This window comes from Grus americana, chromosome 36, assembly GCF_028858705.1.
Source record: "Grus americana isolate bGruAme1 chromosome 36, bGruAme1.mat, whole genome shotgun sequence".
NCBI classification, from domain to species: Eukaryota; Metazoa; Chordata; class Aves; order Gruiformes; family Gruidae; genus Grus; species Grus americana.
In genome coordinates, this window is record NC_072887.1 from 408,186 (window position 1) to 427,993 (window position 19,808).

At 51.8% G+C, this 19,808-nt stretch overlaps 2 protein-coding genes across 6 annotated transcripts in view; one reads left to right on the forward strand and one right to left on the reverse strand.

Moving 5' to 3' along the window:
* Window positions 1-19,808, forward strand: part of LOC129198843 (uncharacterized) — a 28,609-nt gene that overhangs the window by 410 nt on the left and 8,391 nt on the right. Inside the window, exons 2-5 of the mRNA XM_054808470.1 lie at window positions 590-4,690; window positions 6,461-6,974; window positions 8,506-8,619; window positions 9,134-10,059. Coding sequence (XP_054664445.1) covers window positions 614-2,320 — 1,707 coding nt within the window. The 5' untranslated portion in view covers window positions 590-613 and the 3' untranslated portion in view covers window positions 2,321-4,690; window positions 6,461-6,974; window positions 8,506-8,619; window positions 9,134-10,059. The remainder of the gene's footprint in view (window positions 1-589; window positions 4,691-6,460; window positions 6,975-8,505; window positions 8,620-9,133; window positions 10,060-19,808) is intronic.
* LOC129198849 (uncharacterized) lies at window positions 9,303-15,431 on the reverse strand. Of its 5 annotated transcripts, XM_054808481.1 has the most exons (7): window positions 14,852-15,427; window positions 13,878-14,051; window positions 12,156-12,194; window positions 11,113-11,406; window positions 10,592-10,651; window positions 9,952-10,035; window positions 9,303-9,705 (listed from the first exon to the last, which is right to left on the reverse strand). In XM_054808481.1, exons 2-7 carry the CDS (start codon window positions 14,017-14,019, stop codon window positions 9,659-9,661), a joined length of 666 nt encoding a protein of 221 aa, XP_054664456.1. In that variant the 5' UTR covers window positions 14,020-14,051; window positions 14,852-15,427; the 3' UTR covers window positions 9,303-9,658. The 5 variants fall into 5 exon arrangements, with proteins under 5 accessions (XP_054664456.1, XP_054664458.1, XP_054664454.1 ...); XM_054808483.1 differs by having other exon boundaries at window positions 9,303-10,035; window positions 13,878-13,979; window positions 14,852-15,429; XM_054808479.1 differs by having other exon boundaries at window positions 9,303-10,035; window positions 14,852-15,429.

Consider the following 19,808-nt stretch of genomic DNA (forward strand, 5'->3'; position numbering starts at 1 on the left):
TCTTTCTTTTTCCACTTTCTTCCTTCTTTCCTCCTATTTTCTGCTGTTCCTCCTTTCTTCCACCTTCCCCCCCCTTCTTTCCTTCTTTTCCCACTATTTTCATTCTTTTTCTCCCTCTCTTTTCTTCTTTTATTGTATGTGCTGAGCCATGCTCCCTCTTTCCGGGGGGAATATTGCTGTGCTCCCCATTTTTGGGGATCTATCGTGAGTGCTGAGCCACGCTCCCCATTTTGGGGGCGAATATTACAAGTGCTGAGCCACGCTCCCCATTTTGGGGGGAATATTGTGAGCACTCAGCCACGCTCCCCATTTTGGGGGGAATATTATGAGTGCTGAGCCGTGCTCCCCATTTCCCCCCAGCTTCCTGCGCCCTGTGTCTGCTCGGGGACGGCTCTTGCAGGACAGAATCTTTATCTTCAGGCTTTTTCAGAATCCGGGATGCGTTTGCGGTGCTGCTGGGCATCCGAGCGTCCTCACCTGGGTGACGGGTAGAAGCCAGGAGAGGAGCTCCCGCGGCAGATTTGCATCCTTGGCACGGCGTAAAAATTGTTCGAATTTTCCCTCTTCCGTTTCCCCCCCCCGCCACCAGGCAAAGCCCCGTCTACCCCGTACCATGCCAAAACGGAAATGCAAATTCACCGATGAGCTCCAGGCGAAGTACCCCTGCTTCCGCGTAGGTCGGGAGAGATGGGAGGCTGAATGCTTGGTGTGCCAGGAGGGCACCTACGTCTCTGTGGCCAACAAGGGCTCTCTTGACCTGGAGGCCCACGTCCAGTCCATGAAACACCAGAAGAACCTGATGGGGGATGGCTCGGCGGCCAAGCTGCCGGGTTGCTTCGTCCCAGCTGACTGCCAGCCCTTCGACGCCGACGCTGCAACTGACGCTGAAACCTCATCAAGCTTCGCCGCCGACGTGCTCCAGGACTTCAGCGAGCCCCTGGCTGGCTCACCTACCTTGCCCAAAACACCTGACCCTGTCTTAGATGTTGTGGGCTTGCAAATCAAGACAGAGGCGAGGCCGGACGAGGCACTGGCTCCCTTCACATTGGACTGTGGGGTGGACCCGCTGGACGGCGTCCCCTATTTCGGGGTGGCCCTGGGCGCCGGCGAGGCGGGGACCCCCTTCTCCATCCGGATCCACTATTTTGACTGGAAGCAGGGTGGCATGCAGAGCAGGGTGATCGGTGTGGAGTCGCCGCAGGGTGAACTGGCCTCCAGTGCCGCCATGTTGGCGTGGGAGGCCTTGGAGAGTCACGGGCTGCAGCAGCGGTGCGTGGCCGTTGTGGGCGAGAGCCCCAACGCCATGCTGGGGGGGCTGGGGTGCTGCACCCAGGGTCCGGCTGAGGCATCCGGCTTGCAGGAGCTGCTGGAAGGGGTCTTCGTCGCCACCGACTGCCCCGTGCACCTCCTCAGCAACTGCATCCAGCATGGGGCGGACAGCCTGGAGGTGGACCTGCAGTCCCTTATCTGGAAGATTTATACCTATGTCTCTGTCTACGCCGTCTGCACCGAACCGCTCAAGGACTTCTTGGAGTTTGCCAAGAGGGAGTACCGACGGCTGCTCCACCATGCCAGGATGCCTTGGTTGCTCTTGCTGCCTGCCATCACCCGCTTGCTGCAAGTCTTCCCAGCTTTGAAGTCCTTCTTCCTCTCCCTCAGCCACCCTCCCTTTGCTATCCGGACCTTTTTTGAGGATGCCTTCAGCGAGATCTACCTACAGCACATGGCTTCGCAGGTGGCCATCTTTGACATGCACCTCAGGACCTTGGCGAGGGAGGACAACTCACCCTGCGAGGTGCTGGATGTCCTCTCCTCCATCCGCCGCACCCTCCTGGAGTGCAAAGCCCATGGCTTCATGTCGCTGCAGGTGAAGGAGCTGCTGGCGGAGCAGCAAGTGGCCGGGAGGGTTGGAGAGTGTGACACCTTCTGCCGCCATGTCCAGACCCTCTACGTGGCGTTTCTCGACTACCTGGATGCTCGGATGGGGCCGTTTGGGGAGCTTTCCCATTTCCAGTGGATGCAGCTACGGGCACCACCAACGTGGGCGGAGGTGGAGGCGTGCATCAAGTACCTGGCGGACCATGGGGTCATGGTGGACGACAGCAAATGCTTCGACCAGTTCTGCCACCTGACCACCTTCTTGAAGGACTACGGGAGCGGCATCGATTTCAGCACCCTGCAGACACACCAGAAATGGGTGCGTTTCTTCAGCAGCTCTCACAGCCTGGGCAGCCACTCGGAGCTCCTCAGAATTGCTCAAGTTTTCTTCGCCATCCCCTCCCGCGGGGCCGATTTTCCCAGGGAGCTTTTCCGTATGTGAAGCTGGTGGGACCAGGCGTGGATCTATCGGTGCCGCTGTGGCCGGGCTACTGCGAAGCGTGCGGCATGTCAGGACTTCTTTTTTGCAACGATAGACCTATTGATTCCCGGTTTTGTACATCAGCCCACCGGGGAGGATTTGTTAATGGAGTTTTTAAAGCCTGTGCGCCATCTGCAGGAGTGGTGACTTTGCTCTTGTGTGAAGAAACACCACCATGGGCTCTGTGGGCACTGGACGGATGGTTGGGGGTCAGATGGCTTTTGGGGTGAAAGTCACCCAGGACTCAACAGACTTATTTCTTGGGATGGAGAGGGAAGGTGAGGTTTTGTCCATGCGCTTGGGGTCTCCAAGCTTGGACCACAAAACCAGACCTCAGGCTTGTGCACCCGCCTGCCCTTGCTCTACCTAAGGGGTGGAGAAGACTCTTGCAGCATCGTGGAGGTAGCTGGAGATACCCGAGCTTTCCAGCTGGGGAGATTTTGTCACCTGCCTGCTCCCCTCAAACTTCCCGGGGATCATAGAATCATCAAATACCAGGCTGGAAGGGACCTCAAGGATCATCTGGTCCAACCTTTCTTGGCAAAAGCATGGTCTAGACAAGATGGCCCAGCACCAAGTCCAGCCGAATCTTAAAAGTGTCCAGTGTTGGGGAATCCACCACTTCCCTGGGGAGATTATTCCAGTGACCCATTGTTCTCATTGTGAAAATTTTTCCTCTTGCATCCAATTGGAATCTCCCCAGGAATAACTTGCACCCATTACTCCTCGTCTTTTCCATGTGATTCCTTGTAAAATCTTCTTTGTAGCCACCCTTTAAGTACTGGAACATGGTGATGAGATCTCCCCCAAGCCTTCTTTTGTCAAGGCTGAGCAAACCCAGTTCTCTCAGCCTTTCCTCATATGGCAGGCTTCCCAGCCCTTTGATCATCCTGGTGGCCCTCCTGGACCCTCTCCAGCCTGTCCACATCTTTTTTGTGTAGCAGGGTCCAAAACTGAACACACTATTCCAGGCGTGGCCTGACAAGTGCTGAGTAGAGTGGGATAACGACTTTATCTCCACTGGTGATACCCTTGTTGATGCAACCCGGGATCCTCATGGCTTGCTTTGCTGCCGCAGCACACTGTTCACTCGTATTGAGCTTGCTGTCCACCAGGACCCCCAGGTCCCTTTCCACAGAGCTGCTCTCCAGCTGGGTAGATCCCAGTCTGTGCTGCACTCCTGGATTATGTTTTCCCAGGTGTAAGACCTTCCATTTGTCTGTTGAACTTCATAAGGTTCTAGTTAGCCCACTCTTCCAGCCTATCCAGGGTGGCTCTCCCTTCTGAAGTGTCTACTTCCCCATTCAGTTTGGTGCCATCCGCAAACTTCATTAGGGTGCACTTGATCCCATCATCCAGATCACTTATGAGGATATTAAACAGCATTGGGCCCAGTATCAACTGGCAGCCCTGTAGGTCACCAGTTCAAAGAAGAGCTATTTACCAGCACCCTCTGGGTGCAGCCTGTCCGCCAGTTCCCCACCCACCGCATGGACCCCTTGTCTAGACCATAACACATCAGTTTCTCTAGGAGGAGGCTGTGGGGAACTGTCTCACAGGCCTTGAAGAAATCTGGGTAGACAATGTCTGCTGCTCACCCCACGTCAACCAAACAGGTTACTTGGTCATAGAAGACAATTGGGTTTGTCAAGCATGATTTGCCCTTGGTGAATCTGTGCTGGCTTTTCCCAATCATGTGCTTCATTTGGCTTGTGATAGCCCCCAGGAGGATTTGTTCCATAACTTTCCCAGGGACTGAAGTAAGATCGATGGGCCTATAATATCTCCTTTGTGATGCATAAAGGGCCTTGCCAAGGCTGAACATCAGGAAGAACCACCATGAAGGGAGTCCTGCCCTCCTCCTGGTGCTCCCCACCATCCCATCATCTGCAAGAGGACTTACCTTGGCACACCTTGAGGCATTTATTGCCCATGCCAGGAGATGGAGCAGAGATAAGGTGCCTGGCTGGCAGAAAATAAATATTTGCATTAATATTCACATATTCACCTCCTGCCCAAGTATTTGTTAATATCCACACACGAGTCCTCCTCCCTTGCAGTTTTCCTCCTGCGATTGCAAGAGCAGCACTGGATGCCGAAAAAAAAGCGCCTTTCTCTGTCACGTTGTAATATTGACACAAGCGCACCCTGCCCGGGCAAGGACTTTGAGTATCTCAAGATATGGACTCATAAGGACCATCAAGTCCAAGGAGGACTTTATACAGGCATTCTCAGAGAGTTCTTTTTCTCAACAGGAGCTTGATTTTTCTGCTCCAAAACCACCTTCTTCCCACCGGAGAGCTGCCCAGAGCTGTGGAGAAGACACTGGAGGTGAGTGGGAAGTTCATGTGGAAATCTTTTGAGTGGAGTGTGGAGGGCCAGATCATCAACAAAACCCAGAATGTTACCTTCTACAACCCCAGGTAACACCACAAGGAAGGGTCAGGGGGTGGAAGACCCCTTGCATGAGGGACCCCCTCCCAGGATTCAGACAGAAGGTCCAAGTTGGACCATCTCCCAGTGGCTGGACAACCTCCCAGTGGTTGGACCATCTTCCAGTGGTTGAACCACCTCCCTCGTAAGCCCGAGTGGTCTCCCCATCCCGTTTCCTCCTCTGTGCTCTCCTTCCAGGAGCTACTGCTTCAGCAGCTTCAGCTCCACACTGCCCAGCCCTGCGATCCCACTGGGTGTCACAGAAAGTTGCCAATTTGCCAACTCTGTGATCCATTTTCGGGGGGGGCGGTGTGCACAGGGGTCCTGGTGTATGAGGCGGATACCTTCACGCTGGCCATCCTCTTCTCCAACCCCTTGAACTACAACATTTTCTACATGAAGGTAGCCATGGAGGTCTCCTTGCACAAATGTGGTGGGTTGACCTTGGCTGGACACCAGGTGCCTACCAAGCCACTCTATCAGTCCCCTCCTCAAGGATGGGGGGTGGGGGTGGAAGACAATAAGATGGAAGAAAAGTCATGTGCCACAATAAAGGCAGTTTAATAAGGTCATGCACAGAAGCCAAGGAAAACAAAAGATTTATCCTCTACTTCCCATCAGCAGGCGATGTCCGGCCACTTCCCGGGAAGCAGGGCTTCAGTATGCGTAGTGGTTGCTCCGGAAGACAAATGTCATAAATAGCGAATGCCCCCTTTCCTCCTCCTTTCTCTTAGCTCTTATTGTTGAGCAGACGTCATATGGTATGGAATATCCCTTTGGTCAGTTTGGGTCAGCTGTCCTGGCTGTGTCCCCTCCCAAGATTTTGCCTACTGGTGAAGGGGTGAGAAATGTTGGAGAGACAGTCTTGATGTGTGCCGGCACTGCTCAGGAATGGCCAAACCACTGGTGTGTTACCAACACCTTGCTCGCTACCAATACGCAGCACGGCCCTGTGAGGGCTGCTGTGGGGAAAATTAACTCCATCTCAGCCAGAACCAATACAACAAAGCCTTTGACACCGTTTCCCACAGAATTCTCCTGGAGAAAATGGCTGCTCATGTCTTGGTCAGGTGTACTCTTTGCTGGGTGAAAATCTGGCTGGATGGCTGGGCCCAAAGAGTTGTGGTCAATGGAGTTAAATCCAGTTGGCAGCTGGTCACAAGTGGTGTTCCCCCGGGATCAGTACTAGGATGGGTTCTCTTTAATATCACAGAATCACAGATTCACAGGTTGGTAGGGGTTGCAAGGGACCACTTATCACAACCCTCTGGGCTCTGCCATTCAGCCAGTTCTCTACCCACCTCACTGTCCACTCATCCAACCCACACTTCCTAAGCTTGCCTATGAGGATGTTATGAGAGATGGTGTCAAAAGCCTTGCTGAAGTCAAGGTGAACAACATGCACTGCTCTCCCCTCATCTACCCAGCCAGTCATGCTATCATAGAAGGCTATCAGGTTGGTCAGGCATGATTTCCCCTTGGTGAATCCATGTTGACCAGTCCTGATAACCTTCTTTTCCTCCACATGCTTATTGATAACCCCCAGAATGAGCTGTTCCATCACCTTTCCAGGGATGGAGGTGAGGCTGACTGTCCTGTAGTTTCCTGGGTCCTCCTTCCTGTCCTTTTTGAAGACCGGTGTGACACTGGCTTTTCTCCATTCCTCAGGCACCTCTCCTGTTCTCCAGGACCTTTCAAAGATGATTGAGAGCGTCTTAGCAATAACATCTGCCAGCTCCCTGAGCACTCATGGGTGCATCCCATCAGAGCCCATGGATTTGTGGATGTCGAGTATGCCTAGATGTTCTCTAACCTGATCCTCCTCGACTAGTCAACTTGCCAACACTGACAAGGGTACCACGTTCCACCGAGTCAAGCTCAGTGTGTGCCAGGAGGCTGCTGTGCTCTCTGCTGGCAACATATGGGTCACAGCCACCATGTCCAATGCTGCACAGTTGGTCATCAAAGTAAACATGGAGAATCAAGATAGTTCCTCCTCTGAATCCAAAGGTGGCACCACCCACTAGCCTTGGGCAGCATCAGCTAAAAGGATGGACATACCTTGCCTGTTTTGCTGTAAATGTCATGCAGAACCTGCTGCCCTCAATAAGTGGTTGAGCAAAGCAATTGTGCACCCAAACTCCTTCTGTGTTGCCCTAAGATATGAGAGGAAGAAGCCCAGGTAGGATGGAAGATGCTTCTTTTATCTCCTAATCCCCTTTTTTATCAGCTCGGAGGACTCCCTGTTGAGTGGTAAGGAAGAGGAGTGTGGTTTGAAGGTCCTGTGGGTGGGCTGTGCTGCTCCTGGGGCTTGGGAGCTTGCTTGGATGCAATGCCTAATGGAAACCTGTCTTCCTGAAAGTACTCCTTTTGATTTGAATGCAAAAAAGGAAGCCTACAGAGGGTAGGAGCAAGGGCAGGTAGCCTGGGAGGAATACAGAGAAAATTTCTGAGCAGCCAGGGATCGGGTTAGGAAAGCCAAAGCCCTGACAGAATTAAATCTGGCCAGGGACATCAAGGGCAACAAGAAAAGCTTCTATAGGTATGTCAGCGATAAAAGGGAAAATGTGGGCCCTCTCCGGATTGAAATAGGAGACCTGGTTACCCAGGATATGGAGAAAGCTGAGGTACTCAATTACTTTTTTTGCCTCAGTCTTCACCAGCAAGGGCCCTACCCACACTGCCCAGGTGACAGAAGGCAAAGGCAGGGACTGGGAGAATGAAGAACCACCCACTGTAGGAGAAGATGAGGTCAAAGAATATCTAAGGAACCTGAAGGTGCACAAATGCATGGGACCTAATGAGATGCATCCACAGGTTCTGAAGGAACTGGCGGATGAAGGATCAGAGGGCTGGAGCACCTCTGCTATGGAGACAGGCTGAGAGAGTTGGTGTTGTTCAGCCTAGAGAAGAGAAGGCACTAGAGAAACCTTAGAGCACTTTCCAGTACCTCAAGGGGCTACAGGAGAGCTGGAGAGGGACTGGTTACATGGGTATGGCGTGACAGGACAAGGGAGAATGGCTTTAAATTAAAAAAGGGTAGATTTAGATTAGATATAAGGAAAAAAAATAATCTTCACTGTAAGGTGGTGAGGCACTGGAACAGGCTGCCCAGAGAAGCTGTGGATGCCCCATCCCTGGAAGCATTCAAGGCCAGGTTGGATGGGGCTTTGGGCAACCTGGTCTAGTGGAGCGTGTCCCTGCCCATGGCAGGAAGGTGGAACTAGATGATCTTTAAGGTCCCTTCCAACCCAAACCATTCCGTGATTCTATGATTCTATGAATTGTAGCTTGGGTTTAGTTTTGATGTTCGTCCAGCTGATATCCACCTGGGGGTCCTGGTGTAGGGGACAGTCACCTTCCCATTGGCAATCCTCTCCTCCAGCGCCTTGGACTACATTTTCTACCTGGAGGTTGGGTTCAAAACATCTAACCTAGCTCTCCATCTATTAGACCACCCCTCCATTTCCATTCCCTCTGTGCCTATGGTGATCATGCCAGTCTGAGTCATCTCTCTTCTACCTCAACCAATCTCTGCACCCTCCATTCATCTGCCTGCCCATCCCTCCATCTAGAGGTGTACATTTTGGAGATAAGATCTTGTGTAGCTGGACCACTTCCAGCCAAGCACTGCAAATAGTGGGGCAGATCTCTTCTGGGCCAAAAAATTAATATCTTTTCTTTTGTTCTGCTTTCCTTCCTGTGTGGCGAAGGAGGAGAAAACAGCTCTGGGCTTCTTCATGTGCCACGTTATCTGATGAGAGGTTGGTGGTTACCATGAGCTGTGTCACATTTCACTGTGAGGTGCAGCCCTCTGGGGGTTTCCTGTGAGTGAACAGATTTTTCTTGGGGCTTTTATTTATTTTTTTTTATTTGTTCTACTTTGTGGTTGGAAGTGGCAGCAGCAGCCAAACGCAGTGAAAAAAAAACAACCAAACCCGTAATGTGGTGGCCTGGGGCAGCAGAGGTGGATGGGGGTCACAGCGGCTGTGGGTTAGTGGTGAGGGCAGGATGAGATTTGCTGGGTTTTGTGGGGAAGAAGGGTGCGAGGGAGCTCTGAAATGCAAATCAAAGCCTTTTTTGTTGCTGACTGAAGGGTTAGATGCAGTTGAGAGGTGGGATGGGGCAAAGCCATGTGGACATGTCTCCATCATCCCTCTCCAACGACCTGACACCCCCTCTGCCTCCCTCCTTCCAGACAGGGGGTGGGTGGCACAAGCCCAACCACAACCTTTCCCCTTTCCCTTCACCCCTTAGTCCTTCTCGAATGTCTGGTGGATCACATGGGACCTTTGGTGGGCCTTCCTGATGGGAAGACTCACCAGGTTTACCCTCTTCCAGGCTTGGGTACTGCTGGCAATAGGTGCCTTTGAGCAATGTGTTGACGGGCTCCAACCATGCGAGGCGACATTTACAGCCAAGACTCAAGTGGGACTCAGGCTCCTACCTCCATTTGGTGGAGAATTAAGCATCTATGAGACCTTCAGAGACCAACACAGACGGCCAACAATCAGAGGCAAAACACCTTTTTAATTGAAGGACCTTTTTAATTAATTCCTGCCCAAGAGCCACCATGATGTTCACAGCTGGCCAAACTCTTCACCTGCCACTGGCTCGGGCAGTGTATTTTGGCTGAGAGCTGCTTTTGGTGGTTGGAGATGCAGTGCAGGTGGCATTGAGTCAAGGGACACCATCTTGGGTCAATTCCTCCCTGCCACAGCCATGGGGAGCTGACAATTCATTGTGGTCCTTGCCATGGACCCCCCAGCACCTTGGAGCATCTCTTTGCTCTGCCAAGAGGTCCTCCACCTGCAAGGACTCCTGGACATCTCTTCCTTCACAGCATCTGTGAAATGCTGTGGTCTTCTACCGGGGCATGAAGATCTTCAGCCTGGCCAGGTGGACTTGCTGTCCTGCAAGCAAGACATAGTGATGGGTCAATACATCTTGTTAGACCATCCCTGCAGAGAGGAGCCTCCATGAGGTGTGCACAGCTCCGTGCCTTGGTGGGGGCTTCCAAAGCCTCCTCAGATGACCCAAAGTCCACTTCGTGCCCCCTGATCTTGCAGACTGCTTGATTTTAGTGTGCGCACTCGTGAATCCTCAATTGATAGCACGGTTAAATGGGCACCACGCAACAGGGCTGGTGGTTCTCTTACCAATCTGCAGGAGGAGATGGATGCCCAAAGCCAGACCCAGGAGGGAGAGGACTACAAAGGCCAGGCTGACGGAGATTCCCAGCCCTGGGAGAAAGAAAGCAGATGGTGGTGAGTAGGAGCACTGGGTTCCACAGGGCCAAAGCGGGTAAAGCCAAGCCCCAGACCATCCCCACCATGTCCTGGGCTATGTGGTTCATTTTTGGTCATGCGAGAAAACTTGCAGAGCTACCTCTGTGTTGGTGGGAAGGAAGCTCCAGAGCACTGAGATAGAAGTTCCCCATGTTTCTCCTCATGAAGCCCCATATTTACTTTACTTCCCCCTGCCCCAGTAAGAGCTCATGACAGCTTGTACTCAACCCAGGGACCTCCAGGCCGTGGGAGAGGCTTGGGAATATTGGTCCCTTCTTCAGCTGGTTTGCCTCAAGCACCCATCAGGGAGTGATGGAAAGGTGAAGTGAACTGCAGAATGTATCTCAGCTGCTTTGTGATAAAGGTCTATACTCCCTGGGAAGGAAAAAATGAGCAATTTCCATTTGTGGGGTCTGGCCAAGCTGAAGCTGGTAGCATCACTGGTGGCACCTTAGAGCTTGGAAACCAGGATACTTGGCCAAACTTTATCCAGAAAACCAGGAACGCTTACCTTCAGCTGGTAGTTCTGGGCTGATAGCAATGGTGTTGTTCCTTGGGTCATCCTTCCCACCTGGACAACAAACATGTGGAGAAAGGATAACCCCAAAACTGTCCCCTCCTCCCCATGCTGTGGGGGTTGCCAAAGCATGGCCAAGCCGTGGTGCTTTGGGGTGGCGTGTGACTACTCCTAGGATACTCTGGTGGCATTAACTGGGAGCATCCCTTTACTGAACTGGTCTTACTGGTCAAGACCCAGCCGTGTTGGCACTGCAGGGACCTGGGGTTAACCAGGACCATCTCTGCACTGGACTGGTCATGCTGGTCAAGACCCAACTGAGTTGACCCTGTAAGGACCTGTAGTAAACCAGGAGCATCCCTGCACTGGACTAGTCTTGCTGGTCAAGACCCAGCTGCGTTGGCACTTGCAGGGACCTTGAATCCATGCAAGCAGGGGCAACCACTTCTGGGGTTTCTCAAGAGCTGTCCCTGGTATGGGTCAGGGACAACCTTCCCTTGCCTTTGTCCACTCACCTCCGATGGTCAGGAGCCATGGGGCACTCAGCCTTGAAAGCATGACCTGTCCAAGGCTGCTTTGCCGTTGGTATCTGCAGGAGTATGTGCCACTGCTCTCTGCGGAGAGCTGGATGGCGAGCGTGGATGTGAACTGGCCTTTTCCCACTGGGTGGTTGGCCACTTCCACCCCATTCTTGCAGAAGAAGATGTGAGTGATGGGCATATGGGAAAAAACGAGGCACCGGGCAAGAATCAAGTCGCCTTCATGAGCTGAGGAGATGTTTGGGAAGAGTGCTGGCGGGGGAAAGTCACCTGCAAGAGCAAAGAGACGCAGTCGTGGTGTGATGGTGTGGAGATGAGGATTGATGAGCAATGGGTTTTCATTGCTCCGACCTCAGTGTTGACCTTGTAGCTGCTTTTTGGTAGAAATAGTAAATTAAATGGGGGGAGAAGGAGGAAGAGCTTGGAAGAGCCTGTTTTTCAGTGATCTGATGACTGAAAATCCTTTGACTATAGAAAGGAAAAGCTCTGCTCATTTCAGGAGTCAGCACTGATACAGGTAAACACAGTGGGAGGAAAACAGGAGGGTAGATCTAGTGAAACATACTGTTTCTAGTGACCAAAACCATTTTTTCCATCCAAGCTGGGCATTTCAGAAAAGACTCAGACAAAATATGTAAAATCTGGGGCAATGAAAGCACTTCATTGTGGTATTTCCAAAAGGGAGTGTTTCTGTTTTCTTTAATTTCAAGCTAATATTTCACACTCCATCATAAAATTTAAAATTGCAGCTTCCTCCACCAAAATCCTCCCTAGCAAAACTGATATCTTTGATGCCGTACCGTACAAACCCCTTCCCATATAGATGGTGGATTTCTTTCTTTTTTTTTTTTTTTTTTTCCTTTTGCTTTGCCTTCCACCTTGAAAGGAAACACCAGCCCTAGGATCATGGCTGCCTTTTTGGAAGGCCCAGGATGAGGAGACACCATCCAATGGACCTAAGCAACGTTACAATGTGGACCTGGAGGGTTTTTCCAATGACCCCTTTTTTCTGCACTCACCTGGGGAGCTGCAGGTCTCTGACTCCATCCCACCAGCACCTGTGTGGAGCAGCAGAAGGGGTTGGTCTGAGATGATCTGCTAGTCTAGAAGAGGACACCTTGCAGGGGACATCTCTTTGGGGCGGGATGTGCAACCTTGGGAAAGCTTGCAGAAGATGGGGAAAGTTTCCTGTGGACCTCAGCATGAAGGAGGTCAGAAATCACACCAGTGAGGAGTTAAAGGGGCATTTTGGGGATGCCTTGTCCCTTTCTGCCCAGCTAGGGACATCCACACCATGCCTGGACCCCAAGAGGGACCAACCCTGTGCTCATGGATTAACACAAGGATGCGATTCCCTCTGCGGGAGCTGCCACCTTCCTTACGTCTCTGTTGTCAGTGTAAGTCACTGGCCAGGGGTTGTCCACAACCTGCCACAGCAGAAATGGATGTTCAGACCCTCCATAAAGCCCATCCTGTGGTTTCAGACTGTTGGACAACTTAGAAATCACTCCAGAAGCTCCTAATTTTTGCTCTTGTCTTGCTCTTCGAATTACTCTCTCTGGAGAGAGCTCTTCCAGTGCTGGTCCTGAAAAGGAGCTCGAACAGAGCTTCAGAGAGGAGAGTTTCCTCCAAGCTGAGCAAAATCTCTTGTAGATTATGGCTAGAGTGAGATCAACCAAACCAGCTGGATCCACTGCACGCTGAGTGCATCCCAGGGCTCCCTTTCCCTTTGAGCGTGGTATTCTTCCCCAGTAAACTGAGCCTGTGCTCCAAAATTTTTTCTTTTAAATTGTTTCCATGGGAAATAATGTTTATTAAAGGAGCCAGAGGGAGACTGAAATCCTTTGGGCATCCCCAGGGCATATATAGCAAGCATAGCTCAGAGAGAAGCTTCCCCAGGCTTCCCTGCCAGCAGATATTTGCATCTTGTAGGGCTTCACCTCTGAGGGAAACGTAGCAAAGCTTCAAGGTGCCTTTAATTCCTTATTCCCCCTGAGGACGCTGTCAACGAGGGTGCCAGATGAACCAGACAGATGCCTTTAATGCTAATGCCATAGCTGCTAACCGGACTCAGCCAGGTGACAAAGCAGCGTGTGGGTGCAGCAGGACACCACAGGCTGTGCTCCAGCTGTTGAGAGCCTTCCTGCCCTCCTACTGATGTCCTGAGACACTCAGCCCCCAGCACCTCCTGCACCGTGAGGGACTGGCAGTGTCTGAACACATGAGCAGCAGCGTGTCCTTTCGGTCTTAGGCATTTCCAGGGCACCATGCTGCTGATGCCTTTGCTAGGACTTCCTGACAGCTCTGAGAAAAGCAGTTCCTCATAAGGCCAAGACTTATTCCTGCTGTCAGCAGGAGCTGCCATGCCTTCCTGCATTCACACAACAGAGCAGGAAACCCTGGTTGGTGACTTTGACAGGGGAAGCACTTTCCAAAGAGTTTAAAACTTGGGTTGTTTGCCTGGCACGGGCTGAGGTACAGGGGAATGCTCTGAACTATGTGGACTGTGCAACCTCTGTCACCACGTTAAAAAAACAAAACAAAACAAAAAAACAAAACCCCAAAAAAGGGTGTTTGGAACTAGATGATCTTTGAGGTCCCTTCCAACCCAGACCATTCTATGATTCTATGAGATTTCCCAAGGGGACCTCTTAAAATCCACCCCATGTCATCCCATGGTGCTGCCTGCCCCCCAGTGTGACTCTCCAAAGTGCCCCCAAACACCCTGTCCAGCCACCTACCTGCCAGCCAGCCCAGCAAAAGCAGGCTACCCACAGCCTCAGCCAGCCAGCTCCTTGTCATCACGCTCATCTGCAGGCAGCGCTGAGCTCCCCAGGACCAAGCTGAAGGGGAAGAGGAAACCGAGGCTGGTTTCCTGCCCATGATGCATCCCCTGGGGAATGACCCAGCATGTTCTTGGGGAAGAGAGAGCAGGAGGATGAGATGGGCGGGATGGGTATGGATGCGTTGGGTGCATGCACATGGGCTTGCAAACCGTGCAGCAGCACCTGGTGCCTTCCTCCCCACCCTGAAAAGGACCCCACAAGAGGCTGCTTCATCATGGTGTTTTGCATCGTGTTTGCGGGCGCCTGTTCTGGGTAGCTCGGGGCAGGTCACAGCTGTCCCCAGTAGGTTTCCAGCATCCCTGGGGTGAAACTGTTCCTCCCCCCCCCGCCATTTTCTCTGCAGCCTCAGCCCCGAGGTTCCTGTAACATTCACGGATTGCAATACAAATATGCAATATCCTTTCAACGTCACTGGGAAGAACAGCATTTCCTAATTTCTCCTTTTTTTATGTGTGTCTCAGACACTGGACTAACAGACAACCCAGCTGCTGATGCAGCTGTTTCAAATGCCCTGGGCTTGTGAGGGAAGCCCAGGGGATCTCCAGAGTTACAGATACCTTTGCCTGCTAAAAAACAACCTTGGAGCTCCACTACCTTTGCCTGATTAAACCAACCTTGAAGCTCCACTGGCAGCAGCTCAGAGACTTGGCTAGCATGGAGGCTTGTAATGCCCCCATCTGCCCAACGTGCAACGGGAGAGAGGTCTTCAGTCCAATCTCCTCTGAGCTTGCATGGGTGGAAATGGGTCTACATGGTCCTGTGCGCATCCTCTCCCAGTCCAAACCCTTCCAGCCCCGTATATCCTCCCCATTTCTGCACAATCACTGAGTTTAGTCCCTGCGCTCCATTCCCAGGGATTCTGGATTCACCTTGTGGGGATCTGTTGTTCCTTGTTGGGTCAAACCGTCTCTGTGGGGCAGGAACAGAGATGATGTCCACCAAGGAGAAGCATCTTTAGCTCTGTAGCCAAAGGAGCACACTCACTGGAAAATCAACAGAAATAAGCCTCTTCCTCCCTTTTCTCTCCTCTTCTGCATGTTTCTTTTGCACAGCGCTCAGTTTCGGTTTCCTTTTCAAATATATATTTGTATTTCCTGGTCTTTGATGTTTCTCTTCTCTGGTAACCCAAGGGTGAAACATGATCTGGGGAGGGCTGAGGCTTGATGTTGGGGAGAACATGGAGTGAGGTCCCAGAGCTTCTGCAAGGTTTCCAGTGGTCTGCATCTTTTATAGCCTTGAGTGAGCTTTGGAAAGGTGGGGAGAAAATGAAAATAAGAGGCTTTAAACAACAGAAAACAGCTGCTGTACGTCCCAGAGCACAGACAATGCTGGAAATTTCTGGAGTGTTTGGAAAACATGGCAGCTTGAAAGAAAAATGCAAACAACAACAAGCCAGTGCCATTTTAAAGCTAATTTTCCCTAGATGCACCCAAACCATTTTGAGAGCGAGCTTGAGGGGGAGCAGAGCAGCCCTCTCAAATGCTGCATTATGAAGGGACGGCTTGTTTCCTACCACAACTTTTTTTTTTTAAACCCAGTAAAACCGATGGAGAAAGGCCAGGGCTTGTCTGTGTTCTAGAAATAGCGTCACCATGAGCTGGGGTTTGCTGTGGAGTCACGCACCTCCAACATCTCAGGGCTTGAGGAGGGTTTAGCAATGCAACCTCAAAGCCCCTGTGCTCTTGTAGTGCTTTGAGGGGGGGGAGTGTCCCTCTTTCAGGGAGGGGTTTGGGGATGGTTGCAGCTTGGGGTTGAGCTGGGAAGGTGGAACCTGGTGGGGTGCAGGCACCTGAAGTCCAGTTTGCTCTCTGGCTCCATCCCTCTTGCCAGAGGATGCTGTTGACCCCATCAATCCCTGCCCTACCTTGCAAGGGGACACTTGGTTAACAGGACAGCCCTGCCACTAGGGGTGCAGGATTTTTGCACAAGAATGAAGCTGCTTTGAGACAATTTTTGGGGGGGTGGGTCAAAGCTCCTGTCCTGACTTCCCCACCATTCCATTGTAGATGCTCTGTGAGTCTGGAGCAGGGTGGGAGGTTGGACACAGAGATCCAGGAGGAAGGTGGGAAGGGTGGAGTGAATTGTCACCGTGCTAGCAGCAGAGATGTGTGGACACTTAGGGCATTGGTGGAAAAGATGGAGTAGGGCGCCTGGATTGAAGGGGCTAAATAGTGGAAAAAAAAAAAGTGGAAAAAGAAGAGAATGGGGTAATGATTGATTTTCAAAGATGAGCAGGTTTCCTTGGTCCACAGTGCTCTCATAATTGGCTTTGTATCAATAGGCAAGATTTAGGAGAAGTTCAGTGCTTCCAGGGTCACCCACCTGGAACCACAGAGCCACCCAAACCAGGCTTGGGGTGGTGTCAAGTGAGAAGGCACAAGGCAGAAAAGCTCCATGGTCAGGAAAGGGGGAAGGAAGGTGGGACCCAACCTCATGAAGAGAGGCTTGGAGGCAGGACTTGAGCTAATGCCTCCTGCCTTCATCTTGGAGGTGCATGTGGGCAGTGGGAAGACTCAGAGGAGTAAAACCTTGCTTGTGAGAAAAAGCACTGTTCGTTTGGCTGGCCAGACATGATTTCAGCACTGTTAATCAAAAAACAGGTGAGAGGTGGAGAAGAGCAAGTGGAGACCTCTTCCGCAGATCCAAAGCCCCAAGGAACATCAGGCCAAACAGAGCTATTGCATGCAAGGCTCCAGCAAACAGCCCGGGCTGCTTCTGTAGGGCACGGAGCTCTGCAGGCACAACAAATCCTGCTGAGGCATCCCTCACCAGCAGGGACGCACAAGGGGATGGTACAGGTGAAAGATCCAGCCACCTTCACCTGCATCTCATCTATACAGGGTGTCCACAGGGGCTTGGTGATTGAGATGTGCTAATTTGGGTGCTGGCACTCCAAACCCTCCTAGGCTGTGCTGAAAATGCCTTCTTAAGTGTGATGAAAAGGTTCAGCCTGTTGTCTTCGTCATCCAGTCCAGAACACAGCCAACTAAGGCCATAGCTATGCAAAGAGATGGTCTTGTTTCCAGCCCGCCAGCCCTCTGCCTTCCCACACCTGTTCTTGGCCCCTGGCCTGGAAATTTGCAGCTGCTGCTGCACTTTTCTATTCTGCTTCAAGCTCAGCTCAACCCCAGCAAAGCATCATGGGGACAGACGTCTTTCTGGAGGAGCGGTTGGGTTGATATTGGTCACCAGGGAGGAAATCTCATTTCTACACATAAGAGCCATGGTTGTGTGCATGAAGGAGTGGTCTGGCCCAGCAGTTCTGTGGTCAACTTCTGAGCACACAGAGCGAGCAGCATGTGAATACGTTGCTGCTGAGACAGCAGATGTGGGAAAGGGAGGGCTTTTTTTAGAGCGAGGTAGCTCGAGGCCCAGCAGCTGCTGTGAGGAGCTGTGAGCCGAGCTAAGATGGTGCTGGGCCCAGCTTTGCGTGTCCTTCACGGTGGGATCCACTGTCCTCTAACAGGAAGTCCCAAGAAGCTGGGCTCCTGAAGACCCCCTTGAAAATCCAGGAGTGTCCCCTGCACTTGCCTTTCTGCCTCTTGTTTCCTTCCTGACTCCTCCCTGGGGCTTCCAGGCTTTGGGGCATGGGGACTTGGTTTCGCAGAGAGTTGGGTTAAATAAGAGAAGTTTCAAAACATGTGTATTGCATCCCATTCCGGGAACATCTGTGCACAGGCCTATCAAGCCTTCATTTTTATGGCCAAAAACTCTGCAAAAAACACCTTTCAGGGTTGGCATGATCCCAAGCACAACTACAGGCTGGGTGGAGAATGGGTGGAGAGTACCCCTGAGGAAAAGGACTTGGGAGTGTTGATTGACGAAAAGCTCAACATGAGCCAGCAATGTGCGTTTGCAGCATAGAAACCCAACCGTGTCCTGGGCTGCGTCAAAAGCAGCATGGCCAGCAGGTCAAGGGAGGGGATTCTGTCTCTCTACTCTGCTCTGGTGAGACCCCACCTGGAGTACTGCATCCAGCTCTGGGGGCCCCAGTACAAGAAAGACATGGAGGTGTTGGAGCAAGTCCAGAGGAGGGCCACGAAGCTGATCAGGGGTCTGGAACACCTCTCTTACGGGGACAGGCTGAGAGAGTTGGGATTGTTCAGCCTGGAGAAGAGAAGGCTCCGGGGAGATCTAATTGCGGCCTTCCAGTACCTAAAGGGGCCTACAGGAAAGCTGGAGAGGGCCTGTTTATCAGGGAGTGTAGTGATAGGACAATGAGTAATGGGTTTAAACGAGAAGAGGGTAGATTTAGATTAGATATTAGAAAGAAATTTTTTACTGTGAGGGTGGTGAGGCACTGGAACAGGTTGCCCAGAGAGGTTGTGGAGGCCCCATCCCTGGAGGTGTTTAAGAACAGGTTAGATGGGGCTTTGGGCAACCTGGTCTAGTGGAGGGTGTCCCTGCCCATGGCGGGGGGGTTGGAACTAAATGGGCTTTAAGGTCCATTCCAACCCAAACCATTCTATGATTCCATGATAAGCAGCTTGAAAAGACCACGGGCAACGCATTCCCTTTTAGCACATCCAAATCCCATATTCATGTCTCCTACATTGCAAGAGAAGAAGGGGGATGTATGGCTGCTTTTTTTCTGTTTTCTTTTTACTGAGTTACCGCTCACCAAGCCACTTTTAATCATTTATCAGCAGTCCTGGCTAACCGGGAAGTCCCAGTTGACTGGATGTTAGCCAATGTGACGCCCATCTAGAAGATGAGCTGGAAGGAGGATGCGGGGAACTAAAGGTCTATGAGTCTGACCTTGGTGCCGGGCAAGGTTATAGAGCAGATAATTTTGAGTGAAATCACGTGGCACGTACAGGACAACCAGGCGATCAGGCCCAGTCAGCATGGGTTTATGAAAGGCAGGTCCTGCTTGGTTAACCTGATCTCCTTCTATGACAAGGTGATCCGTTTAGTGGATGAGGCTGTGCATGTTGTCTGCCTAGACTCTAGTAAAGCCTTTGACACCATTTCCGACAGCATTCTCCTGGAGAAACTGGCTGCTCATGGCTTGGATGAGTGTACACTTTGCTGGGTAAAAAGTGGCCAGGCCCAAAGACTTGTGCTGAATGGAGTTAAATCGAGTTGGTGGCCGGTCACTAGTGGTGTTCCCCAGGGCTCAGTACTGGGGCTGGTTCTTTTTAATACCTTTATCAATGATCTGGACAAGGGGATCGAGTGCACCCTCAGTAACTTTGCGGATGACACAAAGTTGTGTGGGAGTATTGATCTGCTTGAGGGTAGGAAGGCTCTGCAGAGGGATCTGGAGAGGCTGGATCAATGGGCCAAGGCCAACTGTATGAGGCTGAACAAGAATCAGTGATGGGTCCTGCACTTGGGTCACAACAACCGCAGGCAATGCTACACGCTTGGGGCAGAGTGGCTGGAAATTTGCCTGGTGGAAAAGGACCTGGGGGTGCTGGTCAACAGCCAACTGAATATGAGCTGGCAGGGTTCCCAGCTGGCCAAGAAGGCCAACAGCATCCTGGCTTGTATCAGGAACAGCATGGCCAGCAGGACTAGGGAAGCGATTGTCCACCTGTACTCGGCACTGGTCAGGCCGTACCTTGAGTGCTGTGTTCAGTTTTGGGCCGTCACTCCAAGAAAGACATCTGAGGTGCTGGAGCGTGTCCAGAGAAGGCAGTGAAGCTGGTGAAGGGTCTAGTGAACAGGTCTGATGAGGAGCAGCTGAGGGAACTGGGGTTGTTTATTGTGGAGAAAAGGAGGCTGAGGGGGGACCTGATCAGCCTCTAGAACTACCAGAAAGCAGGTTGTAGCCAAGTGTAAGTTGGTCTCTTGTCCCAAGTAACTAGTGATAGGACAAGA

Coding starts and splice junctions, on each gene's coding strand:
- LOC129198849 (XM_054808479.1), bottom strand. CDS start 14,019: ATGGGCAGGAAACCAGCCTCGGTTTCCTCTTCCCCTTCAGCTTGGTCC. Junction 11,407..12,155: donor AGAGACCTGCAGCTCCCCAG/GTGAGTGCAGAA, acceptor TTGCTCTTGCAG/GTGACTTTCCCCCGCCAGCA. Junction 10,036..10,591: donor CCCAGAACTACCAGCTGAAG/GTAAGCGTTCCT, acceptor TCTTTCTCCCAG/GGCTGGGAATCTCCGTCAGC.